The following is a 27,872-nucleotide window of genomic DNA, read 5'->3' on the forward strand; positions in this document are numbered from 1 at the left end:
AAGGGAACAATCATGTAAATTATTTGTTAACTTCTTTGTACAAGGAATACAAATATAATTATAAAGTTAGGAGTACTCATAATAGTGAAATATATATTATAGCCAGTAGGCCTCCAGAGCAGCACAAGTCAAACATGGCCAATAGCTAAGTGTGAAAATGTGCAGTTGAAGATAACCAGTTTTTTAAGTAACACTTCATCATAAAGATGTTTTATTTTCCACTAATATGAACGCTGCTGGTATTTTTGCTCACTGCACTGCTCATTAATAAAACCAGGGGGCAGCCATTCCTCATGTTAAGCAGCACTTATTTGCAGAAGAGATCCCATTGTGCTCACACTTGCAAGTGTTCCCCTGGGGAAGAGAGTTGAAGAAGGCACAAGTGGCTTGTTGCATTGCTGAATGGAAGGTGCACAGATACCAGGGTGACAGGAAGGCTTCAAGAAGAACCTGAATAGATTAAGCTACACAGGTGAGCAAGTACTTTTCAGTTTAATTCAGATTTGTAGCATTTGACTTTGTGTCAGCATAAACTAGATGAAGTAATTTTATACAGGAGTTCACATATTTAGTCAGAATGTGGACCACTTCTTATGAGAGAACTGGTGGCCCACCTCCCTGGCACTATCCCCATTACGAGCCCATTCTCTAGAGAAATTACAATACTTGATGAATCTGTACATTACAATTAATGCTCTTCAAAATCAAGAAAGCCTCCTTTCCCAAACCAAATTCCACTATTTCATTTTTCTCTTCATTGAATCTCCCCAGCACCTTCCTCCCCACCAAGCCACCCCTCTCCTCCTATTTGCCCCATTCAATCATTCATCTTAATCATTCAGGTCTAGATCTTCAAAGGGAGTTAGGTGCTTAATTCCCTTTCATTTCAAGGGACTGGGAGGTAGGTGCCTAAATAGCTTTGAAGATCTGGGCCTGAGTCCTTTGTCTCACTTGAACCTGACCAGTACTCAGTCTAACATAAACGAAGAGGTGTGTGTGTGGCTAACCCTAGAACAAGGAGCCTTCCCTGCTACTCAGACCCTGGATATGGATATGGAATCCCAGTCTCTTGGGTCAATCCCTCTGCTCTGGAGTGTAACTGCACCTTGGTCTAGATGGCCCAAGAGTCCAGGTTCAAGTGTCTGACCATCACTGGAGCAGACACTTCTCAATGTATTACTTCTAGTTGATTAAAGGAGTGGGGGAAAGCTATTCTCAACAGAAATGACAGAGACCCGTGTATTAGAACTACAGTACTAAGACGCCAGGCTCCTTCAGATCTCTGTTCGGAACCGCAGTGTGCTCCCAGCCATTTTCCTCTCATAATCTTCATTGAATCTCTCATTCTGGGCCACAGTAAAGTGATTCTTCCAGTCCCCAGCAATCCCTGAAACAAAAAAGAGAATGAAACAGCAAAGCCCTTGCTGAAGCAAAAGAACTCCCGATGTTGGAAAATGAAATAGAAATAGTACCAAGAAAACATTAATAGTCTAAATTCTACACTCAGTTACATGCTTTTCTCTAGCTCAGGGGTTCTCAAACGGGGAGTCATGACCCCTCAGGGGGTTGCAAAGTTATTACGTGGGGGTTGAAGCTGTCAGCCTCCACCCCCAAACCCTGCTTCACCTCCATCATTTTATAAACGTGTTTTTAATGTATAAGTGGGGGGGGGTCACACACAGGCTTGCTATGTGAAAGGGGTCACCAACACAAAAGTTTGAGAACCTCTGCATCAAGCTCCAATAAACTTGTGGGGGTGTAACTGAGGCCAGAATTTGAACCTAGATTTATTAAGTAAATACATTTTTCATGCACTACTAACAAAAGTGTAGTGAATTAAAGTGAGCGTTAGACAAAAACTTAATGAGGGCCAGATCCTTCACAGTGCTGAGCACTCCCCACCTTCCAGTAGCTGCTATATGCAAGAAGAGCTAGTCTGCCTAACACTTTGAGCACCCTTTCCATATACTGAGGACAAAAGGCATCAAGAAAAATGCTGGCATCCAGGATAGCTGATTGATTAAAATAGCAGACTTAGAAAAAAAAATGTTTTGGTAGCAATTAGCTTTTAACTGGAATTTAGTCACTGAAAAGTTGGTGAACTGAAATATTGTATTGATCATTTTTCTAATTGTTTGTGGAAGCGCTGGGTGGATGCCAGAGAAAGCAAGCCAGCTAACCAGATCCTGCATTCCATATCGATTGTTTTAAACATAGTTTTAGTATGGAAATTATTCCCTCTCACCTATATTAGTAAACATGTTTATTACAGTAGCATCCAGGGAAGAGCAAAACTGAGCTAGGCACTGTACACACAGAGTAATAAACAGTTCTGGTCCCAAACAGCTCACACAGTATCATTGTGTCTTGTGGCAGTGCTCTGGCTTTGCCTCAGGGGGTCCTGTGCTTCTAGGTGGTTAGGGCTTGCCTCCGAGGTTTGCTGTGACCCTCACTGTAGCCTCTCTCCTCTCCTAGAGGCAAGGGTTACAGCTTACTGATCCACCATCATCAGCCAGTCAATGGGTTTGGTGTAAGAGCCCTCTTTAGTCCCTTTCTTCCTACTCAGGGAGCATTTTTGTAGAGGTGTGGGAAGGGTTGGGGGGAACCCACACCCACCCTCTTCTCTGGGTTCCAGTCCAGGGACCCTAATGGCACCAGCAACAGGTAGTTTTCCTATACTACCAGAGCTATAACCCTTCCCTGGGTTACTTCCCCAAACAGCCCCTCCTAGCACCTCTCCCCCCTTGGTACCTGACCACACTTCTTCTCCCAGGTCTTTTACTGCTCACCTTCTTTCTCCCAGTCTTTCCACAACACACCTTCTTTCTCCCAGCTATTACCAGTCAGTGTCTCTGAAGGAGCTTCCTTTTAAACTAGTCCCAGATGGTTCTAAATGGACTTCAGGTGATCTGATTAGCCTGTTTCCCTTGATTGTTTCAAATTTGTTCCAGGTGTCTTATGGAGTCTGCCTGACTTCATGGCTTCTAGCACCTTCCTGACCGCTCTGGGGCACTCTCTGCCCCGGTCACTCAGGGAACAGAAAACTATTCGTCCAGTGTGTTTTCCTTCTACCAGACTCCTGCACCAAACTGGTCTGGGTCTGTCACAGTCTGTACTCCAGCCTTTGATTCTATTTTTATTTTTCTCAGTTGTCTCCTATGGCCAACATGCTTCTTTGCTTTTCTTTTTCTAGTGAATGTGAGGCATGGCAAAGATATCTTATGGAGATGTGGGGATTTAGGGCCAAATTTTGAAAGAGCGTAGCTCCCATTTAGGCACTGGAAAAAAGTGGCCAGATTTTCAGAAGTCTTTAACAGGCGACAGCTCCCGTTGTTCTCAGTGGGAGCCGCTGGATGCTCGGCACTTCTGAAAAATCCAGTCACTTCGTTTTGATGTTTAACGAGCTGAACTCTTGAAAATCTGGCTCTACTGCCCCCATTTCATCAAAGATCAAGTTCTAAAGAGGTAGCAGCAGCAGAGTGCAGGCTTGTGTAATGACACTCTGCTCTGTTCTTCGGGTGACTACTTCTAGGGGTGAGAGTGTAGTTCAGTCTCCATGCCCACTCAGTCCTTGGCCTCTTTCATGAGACTGGGGTTGCTAATTAGTGTCTTATGTCACGGCATCTGTGAGATATAAACACCGGTCCACTAGAAATGGTACCACCAACCTATTTTACACAAGCTACTGAAAAGCCATCAGATATAAACATGACCACCTTTTTGGGTAGCTTACGAAGGAAAACTGGATGAAAAAGTATCTTCCTGTTACAACTGAGGAGAAGAAAAATGGTTGCTAGTGCCTGTGTGAATCCTTACCTTTACGCATGAAAGGGGAGATGCTTTGATCTATTATATCACTTGGGGTCATCTTATAATTTGTGGTGAGATTCTCTTTCATCATTTCAAATGAAGTGTGATAGACGATCCTGTCCAGAACCTCCTCCTTCAGATCCTTCCCCAGGAACTGCATCACCTTGCAAATTTCACGCTTTGGATCCTACAGAAAGACAAGTGGCACTTCAGATGGTGTGCGGTGGGACCCAGTGGCTCAACTAGTCAAGTGAAAGTCGCCACTACCATGTAACGTAGTGAAAGTCTAGAACTTTTATGAGGTGCCAACAACCTTAGTTGTTCCACTGTATCAAAACTAACATCCAGCAATCCATCAATACATTTCATCAACCTTGCCCCCAATTCTTACCCCCCTTCCCAAAATAAAAAGGAGATTAATAGCCAAAAAATCTCCTTTGTCTCCCTCCCTAGCATTAGCACATTGCACAGGCAACCGTAATTCTGGCACTGCCTAACTTTTGAGTACTTGACTTTGCAACCCAAATAATGTTATTTTAACATAGTTTTTTTGGGGGGTATAATATGTTTAGAGAAAGAGAGACCAAGACTGGTCTGTAACTCACCAGTCCCATTGCTTTATTTAGAAAGTGATGCAGACAGCCACTCTGGAGGGACCCTAATTCCAGCCACATCTTCCCCAGCCAGTCACAGAATTCTTAGGGCCGTATCCGCAGCTGCTCTAAATTACTGCAGCCCTACTGGCTACACCAGTGGAACTATGCTGATTTGTGGACCTGGCCCTTACTCTCAGACTTCACTTCCTCTTCAGCAATATGTGGATGCTAAACTTCAGGATAACCCAGCTCCAAATACTAGCCCATATTACTGTTAATTGGGAAGGTAGTGACTAATTCCATTTCATATAGTTCAAAGCTAGAGTTGGGATGTTTTCCCAAATCTCTCTGGTATGGAAATCATCCAAGATCAGGCTCTCATGCATTTCTGGTACTGCTGGATTGGAAATACCCACTTCCTCTCCCAGCTAAAACCAGGAATTCCAGAGTGAAATTAAAGGGAACAGGAGCAACTGCTCTCTTTCACATCCCCATCTAAACTTCATTTGGGTCTGAGCGAGGGGTTAAGTCACTTCTAGACTAGTTCCCCCATCTTTAATAACATGCTTCCCTAACTTTCCCCTCCTCTTCCTGCCTCTTAATAAATGTGCTACATCAACATTTTTAAATGAGAGTTAAAAGTCTCTTTAAAGAAAGCAGCCCTCTTTTGGTGCTTGCTCTTCAAGCGATGCACTCCATAAGGCTGTACTCTAGCATGGGCAAGAGGCTTTGGGAAAGCAGAATGGCCCAGTGGTTAGGGCACTAGCTTGGGACTCAGGACACCTGGATTCAGTTCCTTGTTCTGCCACACACTTCCTGTGTGACCCTGGGCAAGTCACTTAACCTCTCTATGCCTCAGTTCTCCAGCTGTAAAAATGGGGATAATAGCACCCAACCTCCTCACAGGGGTGTTATGAGGATAAATCCATTTGATATCGTGAAGTGCTCATAATAAATCTAGACACAGTTCTAAATAAGGGAGAATAAGTGGGGAAGGAGGGAGGCTCACAGCTCAGGGGTAGTATTAGCACCAACCAAAGCATTTAAAGAGTCACAGTCTGGGCCTTTTACTCATGGTGGACTGCACTACCCTAGAGAGACACATTCTCTTCAGGACAGCCAGACTGATCTTCAGATGGACATTGCACAGTAGGGTAAGGCATTGAACAGGTGTCAGATTTGTTGCCTCCATCCTGGTGCATGTGGAGTGGCCCCTGAAGTGGTTACTTGTCGCCCTCTCACCTCTTTCATGTCCTCATAGAACAAGTATAATATGGGATGGTCCTTTCTCTTCTCCCACCAGCCTTTCACATGGTCATACCAGGAACCATACGCAACTAAAAGAGGAAAAGGTATACAAATACTCTTAGTGACATGAGCGTGTCAGGTCACTGGGGCTCATGTTATTTTTTGGCTGAATGCCGCTGAAATGCATTGTGTGTGCAGTTACTATGACATCATGTGAAAATCGGGTACCTGGGCACAAACCACCAGGTGTGGCTACATGCAAACACTAGATCAAATTCTTTGCCCCTTTGGTCCCACTGGCAGGTTGGAATCCTCAACTATTATTATATGTGACTGGAGCAGAAACTAGATATTACCTGACTCTTATAGAAATGCAGCTTAGGGCCAGATCCCAGCTGGCATTGGCATACTTTCAATGAAGTCAATGGTCTGATCCCCAGCTGGTGTAAATCAGTGTGGCGTCATTAAAGTAAATGGACCAGATCCTTAGCTAGTGTAAATTAGCCATAGCTCCATTGAAGTCAATGCATCTATGCTGATTTACAGCTGCCGAGGATCTGGCCCTACATTATAGTTATGTAAGGTCTGGGCCAGTGGACCCACTGCTGTGCAGATTCCCCAACCACTGCTCCCTCTGAAGGGAAGCATAGATGCAGTGGAGGCTACTCAAACTGTCCGGTCTAATAGGAAAGTTCCCTCCCTCAGTTCTCACTGCATTTCCTAGTACTCAGAGACTACACTGAAAGGCACAGCGTCTAAGTTTCCCACCGAGAGGCAGAACTTGGCCTGAATAAATTCACCTGCAGTTGCAAGTCTCTTTTCCTTTATGCTTCAAGCAGCATCAATTTAAAACCCCAGGAACATGAATTGCTAACAGATGTCAGTCTCACCTCTGCCTGCCATGTATTTCTCAATGTATTGCTCCCAGGTGCCGGGGTCTGGATGCAGCTGGTTCATCAGGTCAAAATGGTAGAAAGAAACAGCTACATCTTTGGCATTTCGGGCAACATAGATCACCTGTGGCAGGAAGAAGAGAAGAATCCATGTTGCCTCGGCGACCTTGAGTTCTGAGTGGCTCTAGACTTGGATTTTCAGAGGTGCCTAAGGGAGTTGGGTGCCTAATTTCCTTAGGCTTCGTTCAAAATCCCAGCCCTACTGCAGGGGATCCAAATTGTGGCTCAAGGGCCAAATTAAAGCTGAGGGATTGAAAGCACCCCTGGACACTGTGGTCTGAGAGTAGAGCACCGTGGACTGGGCATGGGAATAGAAGCTACAGGAGCGCTAATTCTGGTTCTGACACTAGCTTTTCCACTGACACTTTCTGTGGTCTTGGGTCGATCTCTCTGTTTCTCAGTTTCCCCATCTGTAAAAATGGGGAAAACAACAACACACATTTCTGCCAGTGTAACCCAGTGCACAGACCCCGCAGAGATGGAAATTCTGGCAGTACTAGAACTCCACCAGGGGAACAACAGGCAGGCAGCAGAACCACCAAAGGGAGTGGTGTTTGCCAAGGAGGGATTGTGACCAGGATGCCTGGGGGATTAGTGAATTCACTGCATCCCCCGGGGGCCTCCTTGTGGGCCTCAGTCACAGGTTAAACCAGCCTACCTCTGAAGGAAGGAAACAATGCAATCCCAGTCTGCCCTGCCTTGGGTCGCATCCTCCTACTCCCCTGGGTGCAGCAGTCAATGGGTCTGCTCCCATGTGCATTCAGACACAGCTGTTCATATAGTGGCAAAATACATCATGCCCGGCAGGGCCAACATGGCTACAGAGAAGTGAGCTGGATTGTATTCTGGCTCTCACCCCATCAGGCGGAATTGTTAGTTGAGTTGTAATTGTGAGACCACATTTACCCCTCAGTTATGTGTGGGTAACCTCATTGAAGACAATGGAGATTGCCCAGGAAGAAGTATTTTAAGACAATGGGTGTTGCACAGATGTTGGTAATGTTGGCAGAATTTGCTTTCCAGGATCTTTGTTACTGATGATGATGTATGAGCCAGAAAGAATCCAGTCTGTTTGTCAGATCCCAGGGTGAGCCTGCAAAGCTGACGGCTGGAAAAACATCTTACTCAACACTGAGTGAATGTTATCTAAAGGCATTGGAATCCCGTGAGGTCAATTTTAATGGGAACTGGACATCCTGATCTCTTAGGGATCTTTGAAAATCTCAGCCTAAATATGAATCCAAACTTGCATCCCAATGTTGTAAATGTAAAGCTGCAAAACTGCTGCTCTAGGTAGCTATCAGCATGGAAACTCACAAATAAATCTCTTCCCACTGGAGAAAAGAGTCAGTGGGTAAAAATGAGGGAGAGGAACCTGGCAAAGGGTGGGACTAGCATGAGTATTCTGTGTGCTCAAGGCACATGATACTTCCCCCATCAGCCTATTGTCCAGAAGGTCTGAGTTCCCAACTCCTGGTTACCTTGCAGCCATTTTCCCAGAAGGACATTGGAAGGAGCTGGACTGGAAGGTGGGTTTTCACTAAACGAGGAGATGGCTTCTTGGCTAATTGTTCTGTACCTGGTAAGCAAAGGTTCAAAGGGATCATTGATGCTGATAGAGAAGGCATTAAAGGTAACATTTCCAAAAGCACCCAAGTCTCACTGAAAGGAACCGAACCCAGATCTCCTGAATCTTAGGCCAGTGCTCTATCCACAATCCCTTCTTTCCTCTCCTGAGCTGCAAGCCAGCCGCACTGAATCACTGACTGTTTTGTCTGTAGTCACCCAACACTAGTGCTACATTTACCTGGTGACATCTTCCCAGGGACAGCAAATTCCAACATGGGCACTTTGTTGAAAATTGCATCTCGCTTGCATTTATCAGGATCTCCATCATTCAGAATCATGTCCACAATTTCACTTATCCATGTAGTGCCTGGAAACAAGATGAGAGAAGAAAAATCCAGTCAAGAACCAGGTTTATCCACCAAGGAACAGTCAAGCAAGAACCTCATCCACTGTTCGTCCAGCCAAGACAACAGCACTTACGGTATTCAGCCTATTCATTTAGGATCTTCAGTATTTTAGCTCAATGGTTCTCAACTGTGGGTCGCAACCCCATCTTAATGGGGTCTCCGGGGCTGGCTTAGACTTGCTGAGACCCAGGTTCAAAGCTGAATCCTGAGCCCCATCATCTGACCCCCCCTGCCTGGGGCTGAAGCCCTTGGGCTTTGGCTATGGGTCCCTCCCCCACCCGAGGCAGTGGGGCTCAGGATTTGGCTTTGGCCCCCCAACCTAGGGCGGCAGGGCTCAAGAGGACTCAGGCTTCGGTCCTCCCTCCTGGGGTCATGTAGCAATTTTTGTTGTCAGAAGGGGAGGTTGCAGTGCAATGAAGTTTGAGAACTCCTGTTCTAGCTACATCTCTTCTACTCTCCTGAGGCTGAGTAGCAATGGAATATCATTAATCTGTAGCCAAACATTACAGTTTGCCAGCATTGTCAGAAGTTACTGATGGCAAGCGGCCCACTTCAGAGCTCTTTTTGTAGAAGGTCTGCAACACCTTGCAACCACACCCATTTTCAGGGATGGTGTGAGGCCTCTCCTAGGCCAACACAATTGCTAGTTGATTTTCCATTGTTATGTTTTTGATGAACATCATCACTGTGCTCAGCAGCTGCCTACAAGACACAGGAAAAGACACAGCCCTGGTCTACACTAGGACTTTAGGTCGAATTTAGCAGCATTAAATCGATGTAAACCTGCACCCGTCCACACGATGAAGCCCTTTATTTCAACTTAAAGGGCTCTTAAAATCGATTTCCTTACTCCACCCCTGACAAGTGGATTAGCGCTTAAATCGGCCTTGCCGGCTCGAATTTGGGGTACTGTGGACACAATTCGACGGTATTGGCTTCCAGGAGCTATCCCAGAGTGCTCCATTCTGACCGCTTTGGACAGCACTCTCAACTCAGATGCACTGGCCAGGTAGACAGAAAAAGAACCGCGAACTTTTGAATCTCATTTCCTGTTTGGCCAGCGTGGCAAGCTGCAGGTGACCATGCAGAGCTCATCAGCACAGGTGACCATGATGGAGTCCCAGAATCGCAAAAGAGCTCCAGCATGGACCGAACGGGAGGTACGGGATCTGATCGCTGTATGGGGAGAGGAATCCGTGCTATCAGATCTCCGTTCCAGTTTTCAAAATGCCAAAACCTTTGTCAAAATCTCCCAGGGCATGAAGGACAGAGGCCATAACAGGGACCCGAAGCAGTGCCGCGTGAAACTGAAGGAGCTGAGGCAAGCCTACCAGAAAACCAGAGAGGCGAACGGCCGCTCCGGGTCAGAGCCCCAAACACGCCGCTTCTATGATGAGCTGCATGCCATTTTAGGGGGTTCAGCCACCACTACCCAAGCCGTGTTGTTTGACTCCTTCAATGGAGATGGAGGCAATACGGAAGCAGGTTTTGGGGACGAAGATGATGATGAGGAGGTTGTAGATAGCTCACAGCAAGCAAGCGGAGAAACCTTTTTTCCCGACAGCCAGGAACTGTTTCTCACCCTGGACCTGGAGCCAGTACCCCCCGAACCCACCCAAGGCTGCCTCCTGGACCCAGCAGGCAGAGAAGGGACCTCCGGTGAGTGTACCTTTTAAAATACTATACATGGTTTAAAAGCAAGCATGTGAAAGGATTACTTTGCCCTGGCATTCGCGGCCCTCCTGGATGTACTCCCAAAGCCTTTGCAAAAGGTTTCTGGGGAGGGCAGCCTTATTGCATCCTTCATGGTAGGACACTTTACCACTCCAGGCCAGTAACACGTACTCGGGAATCATTGTACAACAAAGCATTGCAGTGTGTTTGCTGGCATTCAAACAACATCCGTTCTTTATCTCTCTGTGTTATCCTCAGGAGAGTGATATAATTCATGGTCACCTGGTTGAAATAGGGTGCTTTTCTGCAGGGGACACTCAGAGGAGCCCATTCCTGCTGGGCTGTTTGCCTGTGGCTAAACAGAAATGTTCCCCGCTGTTAGCCACAGGGAGGGGGGAAGGTTGAGGGGGTAGCCATGCGGTGGGGGGAGGCAAAATGCGACCTTGTAACGAAAGCACATGTGCTATGTATGTAATGTTAACAGCAAGGTTTACCCTGAAAGAGTGTAGCCACTGTTTTATAAAATGTGTCTTTTTAAATACCACTGTCCCTTTTTTTTTCTCCACCAGCTGCATGTGTTTCAAGGATCACAGGATCTTCTCCTTCCCAGAGGCTAGTGAAGCTTAGAAAGAAAAAAAAACGCACTCGCGATGAAATGTTCTCCGACCTCATGCTGTCCTCCCACACTGACAGAGCACAGACGAATGCGTGGAAGCAAACAATGTCAGAGTGCAGGAAAGCATAAAATGACCGGGAGGAGAGGTGGCGGGCTGAAGAGAGTAAGTGGCGGGCTGAAGACAGGGCTGAAGCTCAAATGTGGCGGCAGCGTGATGAGAGGAGGCAGGATTCAATGCTGAGGCTGCTGGAGGACCAAACCAGTATGCTCCAGTGTATGGTTGAGCTGCAGCAAAGGCAGCTGGAGCACAGACTGCCACTACAGCCCCCGTGTTACCAACCGCCCTCCTCCCCAAGTTCCATAGCCTCCACACCCAGACGCCCAAGAACGCGGTGGGGGGGCCACCGGCCAACCAGCCACTCCGCCACAGAGGATTGCCCAAAAAAAAGAAGGCTGGCATTCAATAAATTTTAAAGTTGTAAACTTTTAAAGTGCTGTGTGGCATTTTCCTTCCCTCCTCCACCACCCTTCCTGGGCTACCTTGGTAGTCATCCCCCTATTTGTGTGATGAATGAATAAAGAATGCATGAATGTGAAGCAACAATGACTTTATTGCCTCTGCAAGCGGTGATTGAAGGGAGGAGGGGAGGGTGGTTAGCTTACAGGAAAGTAGAGTGAACCAAGGGGTGGGGGGTTTCATCAAGGAGAAACAAAGAGAACTTTCACTCCGTAGCTTGGCCAGTCATGAAACTGGTCTTCAAAGCTTCTCTGATGCGCACTGCGCCCTCCTGTGCTCTTCTAACCGCCCTGGTGTCAGGCTGCACGTAACCAGCAGCCAGGCAATTTGCCTCAACCTCCCACCCCGCCATAAACATCTCCTCCTTACTCTCACAGATATTGTGGAGCGCCCAGCAAGCAGTAATAACAGTGGGAATATTGGTTTTGCTGAGGTCTAACCGAGTCAGTAAACTGCGCCAGAGCGCTTTTAAACATCCAAATGCACATTCTACCACCATTCTGCACTTGCTCAGCCTGTAGTTGAACAGCTCCTGACTACTGTCCAGGCTGCCTGTGTACGGCTTCATGAGCCATGGCATTAAGGGGTAGGCTGGGTCCCCAAGGATAACTATAGGCATTTCAACATCCCCAACGGTTATTTTCTGGTCTGGGAATAAAGTCCCTTCCTGCAGCTTTTGAAACAGACCAGAGTTCCTGAAGATGCGAGCGTCATGTACCTTTCCCGGCCATCCCACGTTGATGTTGGTAAAACGTCCCTTGTGATCCACCAGTGCTTGCAGCCCTATTGAAAAGTACCCCTTGCGATTTATGTACGTGCCGGCTTGGTGTTCCAGTGCCAAGATAGGGATATGGGTTCCATCTATGGCCCCACCACAGTTAGGGGAATCCCATTGCAGCAAAGCCATCCACTATGACCTGCATATTTCCCAGGGTCACTACCCTTGATATCAGCAGATCTTTGATTGCGTTGGCTACTTGCATCACAGCAGCCCCCACAGTAGATTTGCCCACTCCAAATTGATTCCCGACTGACCGGTAGCTGTCTGGCATTGCAAGCTTCCACAGGGCTATTGCCACTCGCTTCTCAACTGTGAGGGCTGCTCTCATCTTGGTATTCATGCGCCTCAGGGCAGGGGAAAGCAAGTCACAAAGTTCCATGAAAGTGCCCTTACGCATGCGAAAGTTTCGCAGCCACTGGGAATCGTCCCAGACCTGCAACACTATGCGGTCCCACCAGTCTGTGCTTGTTTCCCGGGCCCAGAATCGACGTTCCACCGCATGAACCTGCCCCATTAGCACCATGATGCCCGCATTGCCAGGGCCCGTGCTTTGAGAGAAGTCTGTGTCCATGTCCTCATCACTCTTGTCACTGTGCTGACGTCGCCTACTCGCCCGGTATCGCTTTGCCAGGTTCTAGTGCTGCATATTCTGCTGGATAATGCATGTGGTGTTTAATGTGCTCCTAATTGCCAAAGTGATCTGAGCAGGCTCCATGCTTGCCGTGGTATGGCGTCTGCACAGAAAAAAGGCGCAGAACGATTGTCTGCCGTTGCCCTGACGGAGGGAGGGGTGACTGACGACATGGCTTACAGGGAATTAAAATCAACAAAGGGGGTGGCTTTATATCAAGGAGAAACAAAAACAACTGTCACACAGAATGGCCCCCTCAAGGATTGAACTCAAAACCCTGGGTTTAGCAGGCCAATGCTCAACCCACTAAACTATCCCTCCCTCTTGTATTTCAGGCAGGACTTCATGGAGGGAAGGAGGGAGGGGGGAGCAAATGAATACAAAACAAATCTGGTCTATTTCTTGTTTTGATCCACTCCATCTATCTTTTACATCTTTGGCTGGCAAAAGCAGACGGTGCAGAAGGACTAGCCATCCTCATCTCCTGCCTGCCCTGCAAAAGGTGGTACAATAGGACTGCTGGTCATCTATATTTCCTGCCTGCTCACCATAAGATGGTACAATAGGACTGCCTGCAGGACTAAAGAGAGTGACCTGGTCGAGTCACTCCTAATGTAGTCCCTGCACCCATGTCTGCCCAGCCGCTTCTGACCGACGCGGCCAGGAGCATCTCGGACATGACGATGACGGCTACCAGTCCTATTGTACCGTCTGCTGCCACAAGGCAATGGGTTGCTGCTGCTGTGTAGCAATGCAGTACCGTGTCTGCCAGCACCCAGAAGACATACGGTGACAGTGAGCTGAGCGGGCTCCATGCTTGCCGTGGTATGGCGTCTGCACAGGTAACTCAGGAAAAAAGGCGCAAAACGATTGTCTGCTGTTGCTTTCACGGAGGGAGGGAGGGAACGGGGGCCTGATGACATGTACCCAGAACCACCAGCGATGATGTTTTTTGCCCCATCAGGCATTGGGATCTCAACCCAGAATTCCAGTGGGCAGCGGAGACTGCAGGAACTGTGGGATAGCTCCCCACAGTGCAACACTCCGAAAGTCGATGCTTGCCTCGGTACTATGGAATCACTCTGCCGAGTTAATGCACTTAATGCACTTAGAGCATTTTGTGTGGGGACACACACAATCGATTATTTAAAAACGATTTCTAAAAAACCGACTTCTATAAATTCAACCTAATTTCGTAGTGTAGACATACCCAAAGTATGCTGGGACCTGACCTTAGTGACTCCACAAAGTCTCCAGCCCCTTACAACCCAGATAGTGTTATACTGGAAACATTAATACATTAATAAATCGACCTAACGCAGTTTATGTCGACCTAACTTTGTAGCGTAGACCAGGCCTGAGTCTCCAGACTAGCAAGGCACATCCCCAAACACTAGGACAGCCCAAGAAAATACTAAGTTAAGTTTGTCCCTTTACATTGTGGGGGAGGGGAAATGCCCATCCATCTCCCTGTGACTGCATGGTGCCTGGGTATGCCCATTTCAGATGCTTGAGGCCATAGAAAGGTCATTTCAGAAAGGAACAAACCCCAGCCCAGAAGGGTTTGGCATTCAATTTGATGGAATCATTTCCAATGAGCGGAATGCAGGCTGGGAGCTGTGAAATGCTGGAAAGTCTCCTTGGCATTCTTGCTCATTATTGTTAGCAACAGCTGTGAATCAGTGGAGCTGCTTTGCTTTCACAAGGGGAGTATGATGGGGCTTGAAGGGACCCCCCTACATTTCCAGGACCATAGGGCATGGCTCAGTGTGGCTCCTAATCCAGAAAGCCATGAAAACTCACCAGATTTGGGGTACGTGGCTATCACGATGTCATCTGGCTTACTCTGGAAGTTGTCAATCCTTTCCCAGTTGTATGAAAACGCGCAGACCATTGGAATGTCATGGACTATCCTCCAGTCCTGCCGAAGGTAATCTGGTAAAGCCATGCTGAGGGGGAGAGTTCAGCAGAGTATAACTGGCAGGACAGAAGATGGGAGAGCAGCTGGACAGGAATCTCATTTATGTTCCCAGTGTTCTCAGACACTCAGTTGAGCGTGGGGGGATATTTCTTTTTTTGCAGCAGCTGGCCTGTCCCTTTCCAGCTGTTTAATAGCGCATGCCCTTGGCTATGTTTCCATTAAAAACTGAGGCAGCAAAGGAATTTCTGATGAGTGCAAACCATACCACCTTTCACAACATTAGATAACAGACAGCAGCATGTTTCGAAAGAGTTCATTGCTCCGCTTTCTAACCTACTGACTCCTTTGTCAGTATAGGGGGGTGGAGATGGAGGGTATGCAGAAGTCTTATGTTCAGGCTCTCTCAGATCTCACCCAGAAAAAGCAAACAGTTTCTATTACCTAAAAGAGTAAAGGACCTTGATCCTCAATGCCAAGAAAATTGCTTTTAAAGGCTGGAGAGATGCAAAGGAACAAATATTTGTAGTAGGCCAGACCCATGCATTGTTTTCCCGCTGTACGTGATGGATGGGGACTCAGGAGACCTGGAGTCTGTTCTCAGCTATACCTTGTCCTTGGACAAGCCACATAATCTCTCTGTGCCTCAGTTCCCTATCTGCAAAGTGGAGATGATGATAGTCCCTTTCTCACATGCTTTCTCTATATAGACTCTTTGGGGCAGAGGCTGACTTTCTACGTGTTTGTACAGCGCCTAGCACAATGGAGCCTTGAATTTAATCAAGGTCTCTAGCAGCTACCATAATAAAAATAATACAAAAAGGGGGGACCTTTTGTCATAATAATCAAGGTGGGCCGTTTCCAGCAGTTGACAAGAACCTGTGAGGAACAGTGGCGGGGAGGAAGGTATAAACATGGGGAAATAGTTTTACTTTGTGTAATGACACATCCACTCCCAGTCTTTATTCAAGCATAAGTTAACTGTATCCAGTTTGCAAATTAATTCCAATTCAGCAGTCTCTCATTGGAGTCTGTTTTTGAAGTTTTTTTTATTGAAGAATTGCCACTTTTAGGTCTGTAATCGATTCCCCCCGCTCTCCTGCTGGTAATAGCTCACCTTACCTGATCATTCTTGTTACAGTCTGTATGGTAACACCCATTGTTTCATGTACTCTGTGTATATAAAATCTCCCACTGTATTTTCCCCTGCATGCATCCGATGAAGTGAGCTGTAGCTCACGAAAGCTTATGCTCAAATAAATTCGTTAGTCTCTAAGGTGCCACAAGTACTCCTTTTCTTTTTGCGGATACAGACTAACACGGCTGCTACAGTGAAACTTTAAGCAGTAAGGAAAATGACGGACAGTGCCAACTCTCATTGCCCTTCATGAACCCTCTTCATTCCCGCCAACACACAAGGCAGGAGAGGAAAGTTTAGTTTTGTCTCTTCAGACCTTATTTTCCTCTGAAAAAAGCAAATGAAGAATATTTTAGTTGCTGCTCAGAAATGGTCACATTTTAGAAGCTGCTGAGCAAAGGAATTTTAGAGAAAGGCAAATAAAGATGCTGTAAACTAGCAAATAATTTACCATTGTGAGTCTTAAAGTCATATGTAAATCACCAGACAATTCATAATCCTGTCCCCCTCTCCTTTTACAAAATCTAAGCTTGGAGTCTGCATCACTGACCATTTCTGCAGTCCCAGACTAAAATGAGTCATGTGTTGAAGCCCTAATAAAAGTATAGATCCATTTTATAATTGTGCATCCAGCCCTACCTTTCCCCAGTGCACACAACTCCTCTTCCCAGGTCTTAGATGGAGAAATCACAAGACTGTGCATTGAACATTCCAGTCTGGAGAGTTTGCAGTGCCAAATCCTCCTAAAAATGCCCAGGTTTCTTCCTGGATGTGTATACCACCAGTCCTAGACAGGCTGCTCTGCCTGGCTGTTCGCTCAGACAACGGAACAGACAGACAAACTCCTAACAGTAACAGGCCAAAGAGTTGAAGTCTGAGTTTACCTTTCTCCTCTGGCAGTTCTGCTCTTGTGGGGAGAAGGAAAGGCTGTATGAACTCGCATGATCTTCACAAGGATATTGTGAAAGGATTGGGGCGGGCTCATTGCGCTGGCAAGAACATAAAAAGCCCTCAGGAACTGCAGCCAAGGAAAACAAAACGTCCCAGTTCTATGAACAGTGTCTGTGAGAGGGAGGGGCTTGGGAGTAAGAGATAAGCTCGGCGGAAGGCCAGGGAGGAATACCTTCAACTTGCTGAGAGGCTCCGAAATGAGGCCAATTGGAAAAGGCAGGAGGCCAGGGTCACCATGTCCCCTGGGCTATTCCAAGAGCAGTGAGGAATGCAGGTGTTTCTTCTGGGTCAAGGTCATATTCAGGAGCAGGTGACGCACATGACTGCCTGGAGTGCCAGGCTTGAGGGGTGCTGGGCTCAGGATGCTGGGAAAATAGAATGTTTGAAGTGAAATGTTTCAGGTATTCCGTATGTGACTTCATTTATTAACTAACCTCCTAAAATGTTCTGGATCTTTGTAGAATTTCATAGAATCTTCCAGACTTTCTCAAAACCACATTTTCCTTGAACCTCCTAGACTGTTATCAGCCATGCCCCCAGAGGAAGATAAGGGTTGTGGCGTCACCAGTCAGGCAGTGAGATATGAGAATGAAGTGAAGTGAAGTGAAGTGAAGTGAAGTGAGAGCCCAGCTGCAATATTGTGAAAGTGTACTTGTGTTTTAAGAGTTGAAGAGTGTAAGTAGCAACTAATAAAGGGCATATTTTATGAGACACCAGAGATATCTATCGAACCCCTATCTACGCAACTATATAAAAGGATTACTGTTACTTCTCTTGTCGTGTATAATATGTAATGTTTGATGACTTTTTAAGACTTTTGCTGTCCCTAATGCTGTCTGTTTTCCCCCATAGAAAATAAAAGATGTTCCTAAAAAAGCCTTCAGGAGTTCAGGATTGGGCTCAGTATTGCAGCAAGGTGCAAATGTGATGGGAAAATAGGCGCCGACTCCATGGGTGCTCTGGGGCTGGAACACCCACGGGGAAAAATTATCGGGTGCTCCGCAGCCACCGGCAGCCAAGCTCCCCGCCTACTTCTCTCCCCTCCGAGCGTGCCGCGTCCCCAGACCCCTGTCCATCCCAGCGCTTCCCGCCCACCCCCCACAGCGCCTAACAGCTGTTTGAGGGCGCTTAGGACTTTCCGTGAGGGAGTGGGAGGAGCTGGGACACAGCGCGCTCAGGGGAGGAGGCGGAGAAGAGGTAGAGCAGGGGTGGGGACTTGGGAGAAGGAGTGGAATGGGGGTGGGGCAAGGGTGGTGCAAGGGTGGGAAGAGGTGGGACAGGGGCGGGGCTGGTGTCGAGCACCCATAGGGAAGAGGGGAAGTCGATGCCTATGGATGGGAAAATATCTGAAACAGAACATAGACCAGGCTTTAGGCAGTAGTGATCATTCCAGTGTGAGGGCAAAAGCAAGAAAAGCACCCTTTTGAACTAAAGGACTAGGGTTCATATTCTAAGGCTGTCCCCTACTGTAACACTATTTAGTACTGGTCCAGTTATTTGAGCTTTGTACATTTCAGTTATTCTTGAAATTAAAAGGTTTCTATAAGCTTAGAGTAAACAATTTTTTTACATTTGCTTATATATGGCATGAATAAATACTGATGTACAGCTCCTAGCATGCAAATTTGTTATCCTATATGACAGGGATAAATCATGCATGCAAATCATGCATCAAAGTCATGAAATTGGCTACAAATGCAATAAAAAATAAGGTATTCAAAAGTTTAACAAATGGAATGGGGGATGCTGAAGACACTCCTCATCTGGAGTGCCATTTGGTCGAGGGCCAGCCCTGTTCTGGGCCACACCTGTGGTCATGTTACAAAACCACGGGGAAGTCACATCACTCAGGCTACCAGCCTCCAGACATTATAGGGGTTCACTGGCAATGACAAATGTAGTAGAATGCAAACTCAGATTTACAGCCTTTAATCTGTATGTGTGCTCATAGGCAGGCACATTTGACATACATATGCAGTTTGAATGAACTCTTCTTTTGCAGGACACCTCTTAATATCTACAGAGCTTTTCATCTCAAAGCACCTAACAGTCTACACATCAGTTTTGGCATATATAGACTTTCTGGAACCTGCTGGTTTGAGTCACAGCAGGCTCGGCTCAGCTTTTCAGGTATAGTAGACAAACTCAGTACCATGTAGTTTACTGTGTAGGGCCTTGTAGATGAGTCCTTAAAAACTGAGGCCAACGATATTTTCCCAACGATACCTTGCTATTGTTTGCTAATGATAGTAGCTGCATAATCCCTCTGGTGGAGTCTTACCTCAGTGTAGCCATCTCTTGTGATTTTACCACAAGACACATGATATTTGGTGGGTTTTCTTCAAGCCCCAGCCCTTGGAGTCATGTGGTTATGTGAGAATCTCAGCACACAGCAGCTGAAACCATCACTGATCCTAGTGGCAGTCCAGAGGGATGGGGCTTGAAGTCCCATCTGCATTATCCAAATGGCAGTTATGGAACTGAAGACCCCACAAAAATAGAAACATATGGAAAAAATTATATCTAAAGTAGTTAATAGTTGCTGTTTGCTTTGGTGCCCCCATTTAATTTCAATTTCTCCCTTGTCCAAGCCAACTAAACACCTAAGCCAGATGGGGGAAGGAAGCTACTGCTGCTTCAGATTTCTGTTCGGAACTGCAGTGTTGATCCCTTCATCTTCTCTTTATAATCTGAGTCAAATGCCTCATTCTGGGCCACGGTAAAGTGATTCTTCCAGTCACCCGCGATACCTGGAGGAGAAAACCAGGAATCATTGAGTGAAATTCTGTGGCCTGTGTTATGCGAGAGTTCAGACTAAATGATGACCATAATGGTCCCTTCTGGCCTATAAATCTGTGAAACCAAAGGAATGATTCAATCTATAGTCTTTCTCCCTTCTGCCACTTGCCTCTTTCAGAGATCTCACTAGGGCTTGGTTAAATGGTGACAATTTTTCACTCTAATTCCCCATTAGTTCCATTTCTCCTTGAGCAGTGTTTTTCCTAGGCAGCTCCATCATTAGCCAGATTTGGCTGGTAAAGGATAAAACGGATCCTGAGATTTTTCCCACCTATGGAAGCAGAACTAGTGGCTGGCTTTTCCCCAGATTATAGCTATTATTGGCCCTGCTTCCATGTTACCAGCCTTTCCTCCTTTCTTGTAAACCCTCCTATAATTGCTGTGAGGGGCTCTCACCTTTTCTCATAAAGGGAGACACACTGTGGTCCATCTGAGCTTTTGACATCATCTTATAATTGGCAGTGGGGTTCTTCTGCATCTCCTGGAATGAGGTGTGATGGAGGATTTTATTCACCACATCCTCCTTCAGGTCCTTTCCCAGAAACTGTAACACCTTTTGTATTTCACGTTTAGGATCCTAGAAAGAAAGACAGATTGTCAGATGCCACACAGAACGATGTGGAAACTATTACAAGGTGCTTGCACAATGTCACTTTCTCAGCCCAGGTGGTAGGGACTGGGGACAGTGAGAATGGAGGGGTTTGGCATTTCCTTTTGAAGGGAGATCCCTAATCTCCCAAATCCGTGTGTGTGTAATATTATTGGGAATCACCAGATAGAACTATTGCAAATTATATTGGCTAGTTCTGTTTATCTGAATGTATAGGAGTTGGATCTTGAAGACATGCCTTTTGTCAACTGTGACATCGTTGTTTTCAGAAGTTGAGTATATTACCTGTGAAGCCTCACCCCTCTGCCTGATTCTCTTGCTCTCTGAATAAGTATTGTTGATAGGCATAGCTGCTGCCTACTTGTTATCCTCATGCAAACAAACAACGCACTTGGGGCCAAAACATTAGATGAGTTTATATTCTTTCCCTCCCGCACCTCTTTCATGTCTTCATAGAACAGGTACAGAATCCGCTTGTCCTTTCTCTTCTCCCACCAGCCTTTCACATGATCATACCAAGGTCCAAACACAACTAAATCAAAGACAAAGGAGTAGAAGAGAAGGGAAACATTCACATTTAATATGGATTCACTGTGATATCAGCAAAGAAGTCAGGTTAAATAGTGAATATTTTGTGTGGCTCTCAAAAAAAACCCCTAATGGCACAATCATACCAGGATAATGGGTTGATAGGGAAATAAGGGGGTGCTGGATGTCTTGGGACACCCCTTTTAACACAACTCATTCCCCTTCCCGTCCCCCCAGGAATAGATAACTTGAGACATTAACTAGTCAACCTGACTGCCTGAGCATCTAAGAGATGTTCTAGGAGGATCTGGTTCTTGGTTTTGGACCAGAAACCAACAAGTGGAGGCTAATGGGAGATGTGTTCATGTTCTTTTATCTTGCCCCGTAGGGGCTTCTGTCTAACTGAAATTTGGATACACTCATGGAAAGAGATTCTCAAGTGGTATAATAAAGTATCTTTAGAGCAGCTAATAATCTGCTCCATAGTTCTTAGTTTAGCAGTGTCACAGCCTGTGAGTTCAGTGTTGTAGGGAGAATCTAGCTTCAAGTTTTACCTTCCCCAGTCACAAACTTCTCCAAGAATTCATCCCAGGTGCCAGGCTCTGGATGTATCTTTGCCATTTGGTAGAAATGGTAATAAGAGACTGCCACATCCTTCGCATTTCGGGCAACGTAGATGATCTGCGGAGAAGAGAAGGATGTTTACATGGTCAATCGAGTCTATGTTAGAATAACAAAGCTGATTGAAAAACAAGAAAATAAATTTGCAAAAATATTTTCAGATTTCCCCTCACCCATATTTTCATTGAAATCTGACCTTTTCAATTCTAAACATTTCAGTTGGTTCTACCATTGGCCAAAAAAGAGAGGGGTGGGGAGATTTATTAACACTGTCTAATTTCCCATCAATTTTGCAACCAAACTTCAAAAAAATGTGACCAGTTCTATTGAATGAGCAAGTGGCACTTCAGCTGTTTGTAGGACGCTCTCCAGAGTCACTATAAGTCTCATTGAATAAATCACTCTAAGAGCGATCCCTTCCAGGCTTAGTCATGGCATTAAAAGGAAAATCCCTCTGAATTTTGAAAAAAAATGAACTGCCCAGAGCGAAAGAGGTGTTGCAACTGACAGGGACTGGCAGAGTAGGCAACATTACTGTTCCTCAGCTATATAAAAGCTTTCACCCAGGGAAGTCATAGCACTTTACAGTCCTAAGTAATGTAGTGTTTTGCAGATGGGGAAACTGAGGTACAGGGAGGTACACTGAGCAGGAGAGGCAGAATTGGGAATAGTACCCAGTAGGCCTAATGGCTACTCTTGTTCTTTAACCATAATTGCTGCCTCCCCCATCAATGCAAAGAATCAAGCTGGAGGGGAGAGAGAAAGAGATTGAGTCCAACAATTAGAATTTCCTTCACAGTTGCCTAGAAAAGAGCACCCTGCTCTTAGGGAGGAAATCCTAGCCCCACTGATGTCAATGAAGTCAGGATTTCACCCTCAGGGTATGTCTACACTGCAACTGGAGGTGTGATTGCAGCCCACAGAAGATATACCCGTTCTAGCTTTAATCTATCTAACACAGCTAAAAATAGCAGGGAAGACACAGGGATGTGGGCTTCAGCATGGCCTGTACAGGCATGTCGGGGATCCTGGGGATATATTCGCATTGCTAGCCTGCACCACCATGTCTTCACTGCTATTCTTAGCCATGCTAGCTAGATTAAAGCTAGAGTGGGTAGGCCAACCTGTGCTTCAGATCACACCTTTGGTTGCAGTCTAGATATGCCCTTAGTCCCTGCTATAACCTGGCCCTGAATCCTCCTCTCCAGCACTGCTGATGGTATCAAATATGTCTGCAAAGTGCATGGATTGTAGAAATTCAGGGATGATATTTCATGTCAAATGAGGCTCATTTGAGTGATGCATTGTTTGACCATCAGTACTTACAATGGTAGCTGGATTTAGTCACTGAGAATCTTTGTGTGTGTTCAAAAAAAAAATCAACTAAACACACAGCAGCACTAGAATCCTATGGAAACTCCAGCTTAATCCATTACTATATTAATTTCCAGTGGAAAATCTCAGATAGAAGGCTGCTCATATGGATAAGCACTGCCTGAGATTTAGGTTCAACTGCTGGATCGCTCACAGATTCATTATATGATCTTGGGCAAACCACTTAATCTCTCCAGGCCTTAGTCCGCCATCCGTAAAATGGGGATAGTAGTGCTTCCTTTGTCTATTTATATTGCAAACTCTGTGGGGCAGGAATTTTCTCTTGCTATGTGTATTCACAGTACACATGTGTAGTACAATGGGATGTCCATCTTGGTTGGAGCCTCTGCTAACGCAATGCAAAGAAATAATACTAACCTTGCAGTTGTTTTCCCAGAAGGAGTCAGGAAGGAGTTGAACAGGAAGATGGGTCTTTACTAATCGGGGAGAGGGCATTTCAGCCAGCTTTGCGACACCTAAAAAATACAAAAGGGATTAAAGGAAAAAACAGGACTATTACAGCTTTGATCATAAACTATTTACACTCAGAGGGCCACTGTTACGAAGAGAGGAATCGGGCCCGCAGCCTTTAATAATCCTGAGCTGCCATTCTGTATCTCTTTACAGGATGAAATCCAGACAGATGTGGGTAAAGATAGAAGTCAGGGTGTGAACATATAATATTCTATCCCCCTTTTAGGGCGAGATTTACAAAAGAGCTCAGCACCTAACAGCTCCCCTTGTGGACAGTGGAAATCTCATCCGTAGGGTAGGATTTTCAAAAGAAAATATGAGAGTTAGGTGCTCAACCTCCATTGACTGTTACTGGGAATTTGGCACCTAATTCCTATAAACTCTTTTGAAAATCCCACCCTTAATCTATTTGTGTATTAAGTTATTTTTAAAACATTTCAGTTCATATTTAAACTCCTTGTGCACAGGATCCTAATACTATTGACAGTTTGCACTTATATATGGCCAGATCCAGTGGGAATCTTTCCATTGACCTCAGTGTACTGTGGATCAGGCTCAGAGTGCCTTTCATTCCAAAGAACTCAGAGTGGTTTAGAAACAGTAAAGGCTAAATTCTATCCTCAGATTTATACACAGTCAGTGAGATTTTCTTGTATGTATCCGAGGACAAAATTTGGAGCCAGTTAACCAACCCTCCCAAAAGCCCAGGGAGGTAAATAAATATCCTCATATTCAGTTTTGGGCAACACAATTCCTAAAGGGAGGGTTGTCAGAGACGCAGCTCCAATCTCTCCGGGAGCGTGCCTGCAGTGTGCAAAGCTTTACCATTTGAAATTCCAGGGATGATCAGCTCCATGAAAGGGACCCGAACGTAAATCGCATCCTGTTTACACTTCTCTGCATCACCGTTCTTATAGATCATGTCCACAATTTCACTGATCCAGGTTGTGCCTGGAAATATAAAGCAAACTAGCTAAATACTCTTCTAGCGTGCAACAGGCAGGTCATAAACATGGAGTCAGATCCTCAGCTGGTATAAATTGAAGTGAATGGAGTTATGCCAATTTACACCAGATGACAATCCCTTCTAGCCTATGGCTTTTAGCTACAGACTTTGAGGGTGGTGATAATCAGTGCTCCTGGGCTTTCTTGTCCTGCACTTGAATATGTGATGTCAGTAACGAAGTGACTCAAAGGGCCTATCATCGTGGAAGGCCAATATCACCAAACTTGATATAACATCACAATTGTTTCTGCTACTGCCTGAAGACCCAATGCAAATTTCCCACTAGGCTTGTGGGAGATAAACTACTCACAAATGGAGGTGTGAATAGATAGAATCCTGTCACCCTTCAGCGCTGAGCCTATATTGAGGGCAAAAAGCCACTTCATCCATCTTGTGAAAAAAAACACTCACCTTCGTCTCATGTTGGTCAGAATCAAGTTGGCAATTTCCCTTCCTGAACACTGAGTGAGGGCACTCCAGTGTTAGTCCACAAACTCTATAGCATTTAGCAACAGGAGAGTCTATGGCTAAATGATAGTAAGACAGCAACATGGAAGGAATATTTTGCCACTTTTTGAACACATCCCTGCTAGGACAAAGAAGTTTGTGGTCTTATTCTGTTTCTATGCACAGCATTGTTACAGGGCATGGCTTCTCCCCAGCTTCCAAACACTCCCTGCCCTGCTCAGTCTCCTTTGAGAAGGTTTATTTGCATAACACAGGCAAGAAGAGCAACAGAAAGCAGTCTTTTAACTCATTTTCTTTCAGGCTTCAGGGCCGCCCCTCCCCATGGTCTAGCACTCCTCCTCCTGGTAGTTCCCTACTGAGTTCTAATCAGCTCTGCTCCCTTCCTGGAGCAATAGGCTCAGTGCTGCTTCCCCCAACACCTAGCCCCTTGCTCCAGGGACCCACTGCAGGAGTTAACTCTACTCCACCATGTCTTCCCTTCCCCAGGCACAGCCTATCCAACTCACTTCCTTCACCTCTTATTTCCTGCTCTCTGGGAGCCCTTTATAGGCCCAGGTGTAGCCCAGCCCCCTTTAATTGGCTGGATTGGGCTCACATGCTCTGATGCAGGAGAGCTAGGCCCAGTTCTACTCACGGGGACCAGCTATTGAGCCATTTTCTGGCTGTAAATCTATTACATTCCTAAGAACATAAGAATGGCCACACTGGGTGAGACCAATGGTCCGTCTAGCTCAGTGTCCTGTCTTCCGACAGTGGCCAATGCCAGGTGCTTCAGAGAGAATGAACCTAACAGACAATTACAGTGTGATCCATCCCATGTTGTCCATTCCCAGCTTCTGGCAGTCAGAGGCTAGAGACACCCAGAGCATGGGGTTGCATGCCTGACCATCTTGGCTAATAGCCATTGATGGACCTATCTTCCATGAACTTATCTTGTTCTTTTTTGAATCCCATTATAGTTTTGGCCTGGTAGGCTTCTTAGCTTCTTCCCTACATGACAAGGTCCAGTAAAACCCATGTATACTGCCGTGTTTTGAATAGGGTTCTTCAATAAAAAGGGATCACGAAGGCACAGATGGAGGAGGCTTTGAGTAAGAGATTTCTATACCTAATTGAGGAATTGATAAAGGGGTTATGGTCTGAGTGTGGCATACATGTGGTCTAAGAGTTGGGCAATAGCCTCCATTTCTGCCCTGGGTTTGTGCCTTTTAGCTGCATAAGAAGAATCTCCTGATAGATCAGTGGCACTCACCTGATTTCGGGTAGGTGGAAATGAGAAGGTCATCTGGCCTGGCTTGGAATGATTCCACCTGGGCCCATTCTTCAACAATACTCCAGAATAGGGGAATGCCACGGACCATTTCTAATTTCCTCCTGTAAATACTTTGATTATTTTCCATCCTGGAAATGCTGAGCTAAAGGAAGAGAAAAGAGTGGAAGTGGAAGTGGTTTGCTTCCATTACAAAGTGCTGGGAGACCCTCTCTTCCACTTAGCATTTATTTTCCACAGTGGAGTCTGGGAGACTTGTCAGTATTATATTGACAGGTTTCAGAGTAGCAGCCGTGTTAGTCTGTATTCGCAAAAAGAAAAGGAGTACTTGTGGCACCTTAGAGACTAACAAATTTATTTGAGCATAAGCTTTCGTGAGCTACAGCTCACTTCATCGGATGCATCCGATGAAATGAGCTGTAGCTCACAAAAGCTTATGCTCAAATAAATTTGTTAGTCTCTAAGGTGCCACAAGTACTCCTTTTCTTTTTTCAGTATTATATTGTTAGTGATAACCCAAGCAACATTCATGCCTGTTAACAGTTTTAGGACTCGTGTGCAATGTTGAATATAGCCACTAGCGGGTAACATGGCAAAATAGACTTGAGAAGGTCTGGCCTATCGGCTGGAAGATGACAACACTATTTACATATTCTTTGGGCCAGATCCCCAGCTGGTTTAAAATGGCATAAAGTCAATGGGGCTCTACTGTATGCTACTGAACAGCTGGTCCACAAAGTCCTGAATATTAGAAGAGTTCTACCCTAATGCTCAGCAGCAGAAGTAGCCATGCTGTCAGTTGAAGGAAGGAACAAGATGAGAGTAGTGGGGCCAAGGGCAAAAATGAAGCAAGCAGTAGCATTTTGAACCAATTGCAAACATTATTGAGGAGGCAGGAAGAACACCACTCAGAGCACAGTGGCAAATGACTATAATGTGAACCAGCATTTTGATTCTAGCCAGAACATTAATGGGAATTTATCCATGTTCCAAGAAGAAAAACAACAATAATGATACCTAGCATTTTCTGCCACCTACTCAACATACGGGAGCCTTGGTCTACGCTAGGAGTTGAGGTCGAATTTAGCAGCGTTAAATTGATTTATCCCTCCACCCGTCCACACGACGAAGCCCTTTTTTTCGACTTAAAGGGCTCTTAAAATCGATTTCCTTACTCCACCCCCGACAAGGGGATTAGAGCTGAAATCGGCCTTGCTGGCTCGAATTTGGGGTACTGTGGACGCAATTAGATGGTATTGGCCTCCGGGAGCTAACCCAGAGTGCGCCATTGTGACCGCTTTGGACAGCACTCTCAACTCAGATGCACTGACCAGGTAGACAGGAAAAGGCCCGCAAACTTTTGAATTTCAATCTCCTGTTTGGCCAGCGTGGCAAGCTGCAGGTGACCATGCAGAGCTCATCAGCAGAGGTGACCATGATGGAGTCCCAGAATCGCAAAAGAGCTCCAGCATGGACCGAACGGGAGGTACGGGATCTGATCGCTGTATGGGGAGAGGAATCCGTGCTATCAGAACTCCGTTCCAGTTTTTGAAATGCCAAAACATTTGTCAAAATCTCCCAGGGCATGAAGGACACAGGCCATAACAGGGACCTGAAGCAGTGCCGCATGAAACTTAAGGAGCTGAGGCAAGCCTACCTGAAAACCAGAGAGGCAAACGGCCGCTCCGGGTCAGAGCCCCAAACATGCCACTTCTATGATGAGCTGCATGCCATCTTAGGGGGTTCAGCCACCACTACCCCAGCCGTGTTGTTTGACTCCTTCAATGGAGATGGAGGCAACACAGAGGCAGGTTTTGGGGATGAGGAAGATGATGAGGTTGTAGATAGCTCACAGCAAGCAAGCGGAGAAACCGGTTTTTCCAACAGCCAGGAACTGTTTCTCACCCTGGACC

General features: G+C 46.0%; 2 protein-coding genes and 1 long non-coding RNA gene across 8 annotated transcripts; 1 reads left to right on the forward strand and 2 right to left on the reverse strand.

The window, feature by feature from the left end:
• The first annotated feature begins 314 nt into the window (after positions 1-314).
• Positions 315-11,364, forward strand: LOC125635481 (uncharacterized). The gene is made up of 2 exons (XR_007356278.2): positions 315-472; positions 10,827-11,364. It is a non-coding gene; the product is annotated as an uncharacterized LOC125635481 (long non-coding RNA).
• Positions 477-16,901, reverse strand: LOC125635478 (sulfotransferase 1B1). Of its 5 annotated transcripts, none has more exons than XM_048847207.2 (8): positions 16,743-16,901; positions 14,606-14,751; positions 8,415-8,543; positions 8,089-8,186; positions 6,545-6,671; positions 5,649-5,743; positions 3,817-3,997; positions 477-1,387 (listed from the first exon to the last, which is right to left on the reverse strand). In XM_048847207.2, exons 1-8 carry the CDS (start codon positions 16,841-16,843, stop codon positions 1,275-1,277), a joined length of 990 nt encoding a protein of 329 aa, XP_048703164.2. In that variant the 5' UTR covers positions 16,844-16,901; the 3' UTR covers positions 477-1,274. The 5 variants fall into 5 exon arrangements, with proteins under 5 accessions (XP_048703164.2, XP_048703167.2, XP_048703165.2 ...); XM_048847210.2 differs by having other exon boundaries at positions 14,606-14,779; positions 16,743-16,821; XM_048847208.2 differs by lacking the exon at positions 16,743-16,901 and adding an exon at positions 16,498-16,736.
• Positions 16,902-18,722: 1,821 nt separating this feature from the next.
• On the reverse strand, positions 18,723-26,098 carry LOC125635480 (sulfotransferase 1 family member D1). 2 transcript variants are annotated; one of them, XM_048847213.2, is made up of 7 exons: positions 25,942-26,098; positions 24,041-24,166; positions 23,120-23,217; positions 21,301-21,427; positions 20,656-20,750; positions 20,005-20,185; positions 18,723-19,559 (listed from the first exon to the last, which is right to left on the reverse strand). In XM_048847213.2, the coding sequence occupies exons 1-7, from the start codon at positions 26,087-26,089 to the stop codon at positions 19,447-19,449; spliced, it is 888 nt and encodes a 295-aa protein (XP_048703170.2). In that variant the 5' UTR covers positions 26,090-26,098; the 3' UTR covers positions 18,723-19,446. The 2 variants fall into 2 exon arrangements, with proteins under 2 accessions (XP_048703170.2, XP_048703171.2); XM_048847214.2 differs by lacking the exon at positions 24,041-24,166.
• Positions 26,099-27,872: the final 1,774 nt, after the last annotated feature.

This window comes from Caretta caretta, chromosome 4 (assembly GCF_965140235.1).
Source record: "Caretta caretta isolate rCarCar2 chromosome 4, rCarCar1.hap1, whole genome shotgun sequence".
NCBI classification, from domain to species: Eukaryota; Metazoa; Chordata; order Testudines; family Cheloniidae; genus Caretta; species Caretta caretta.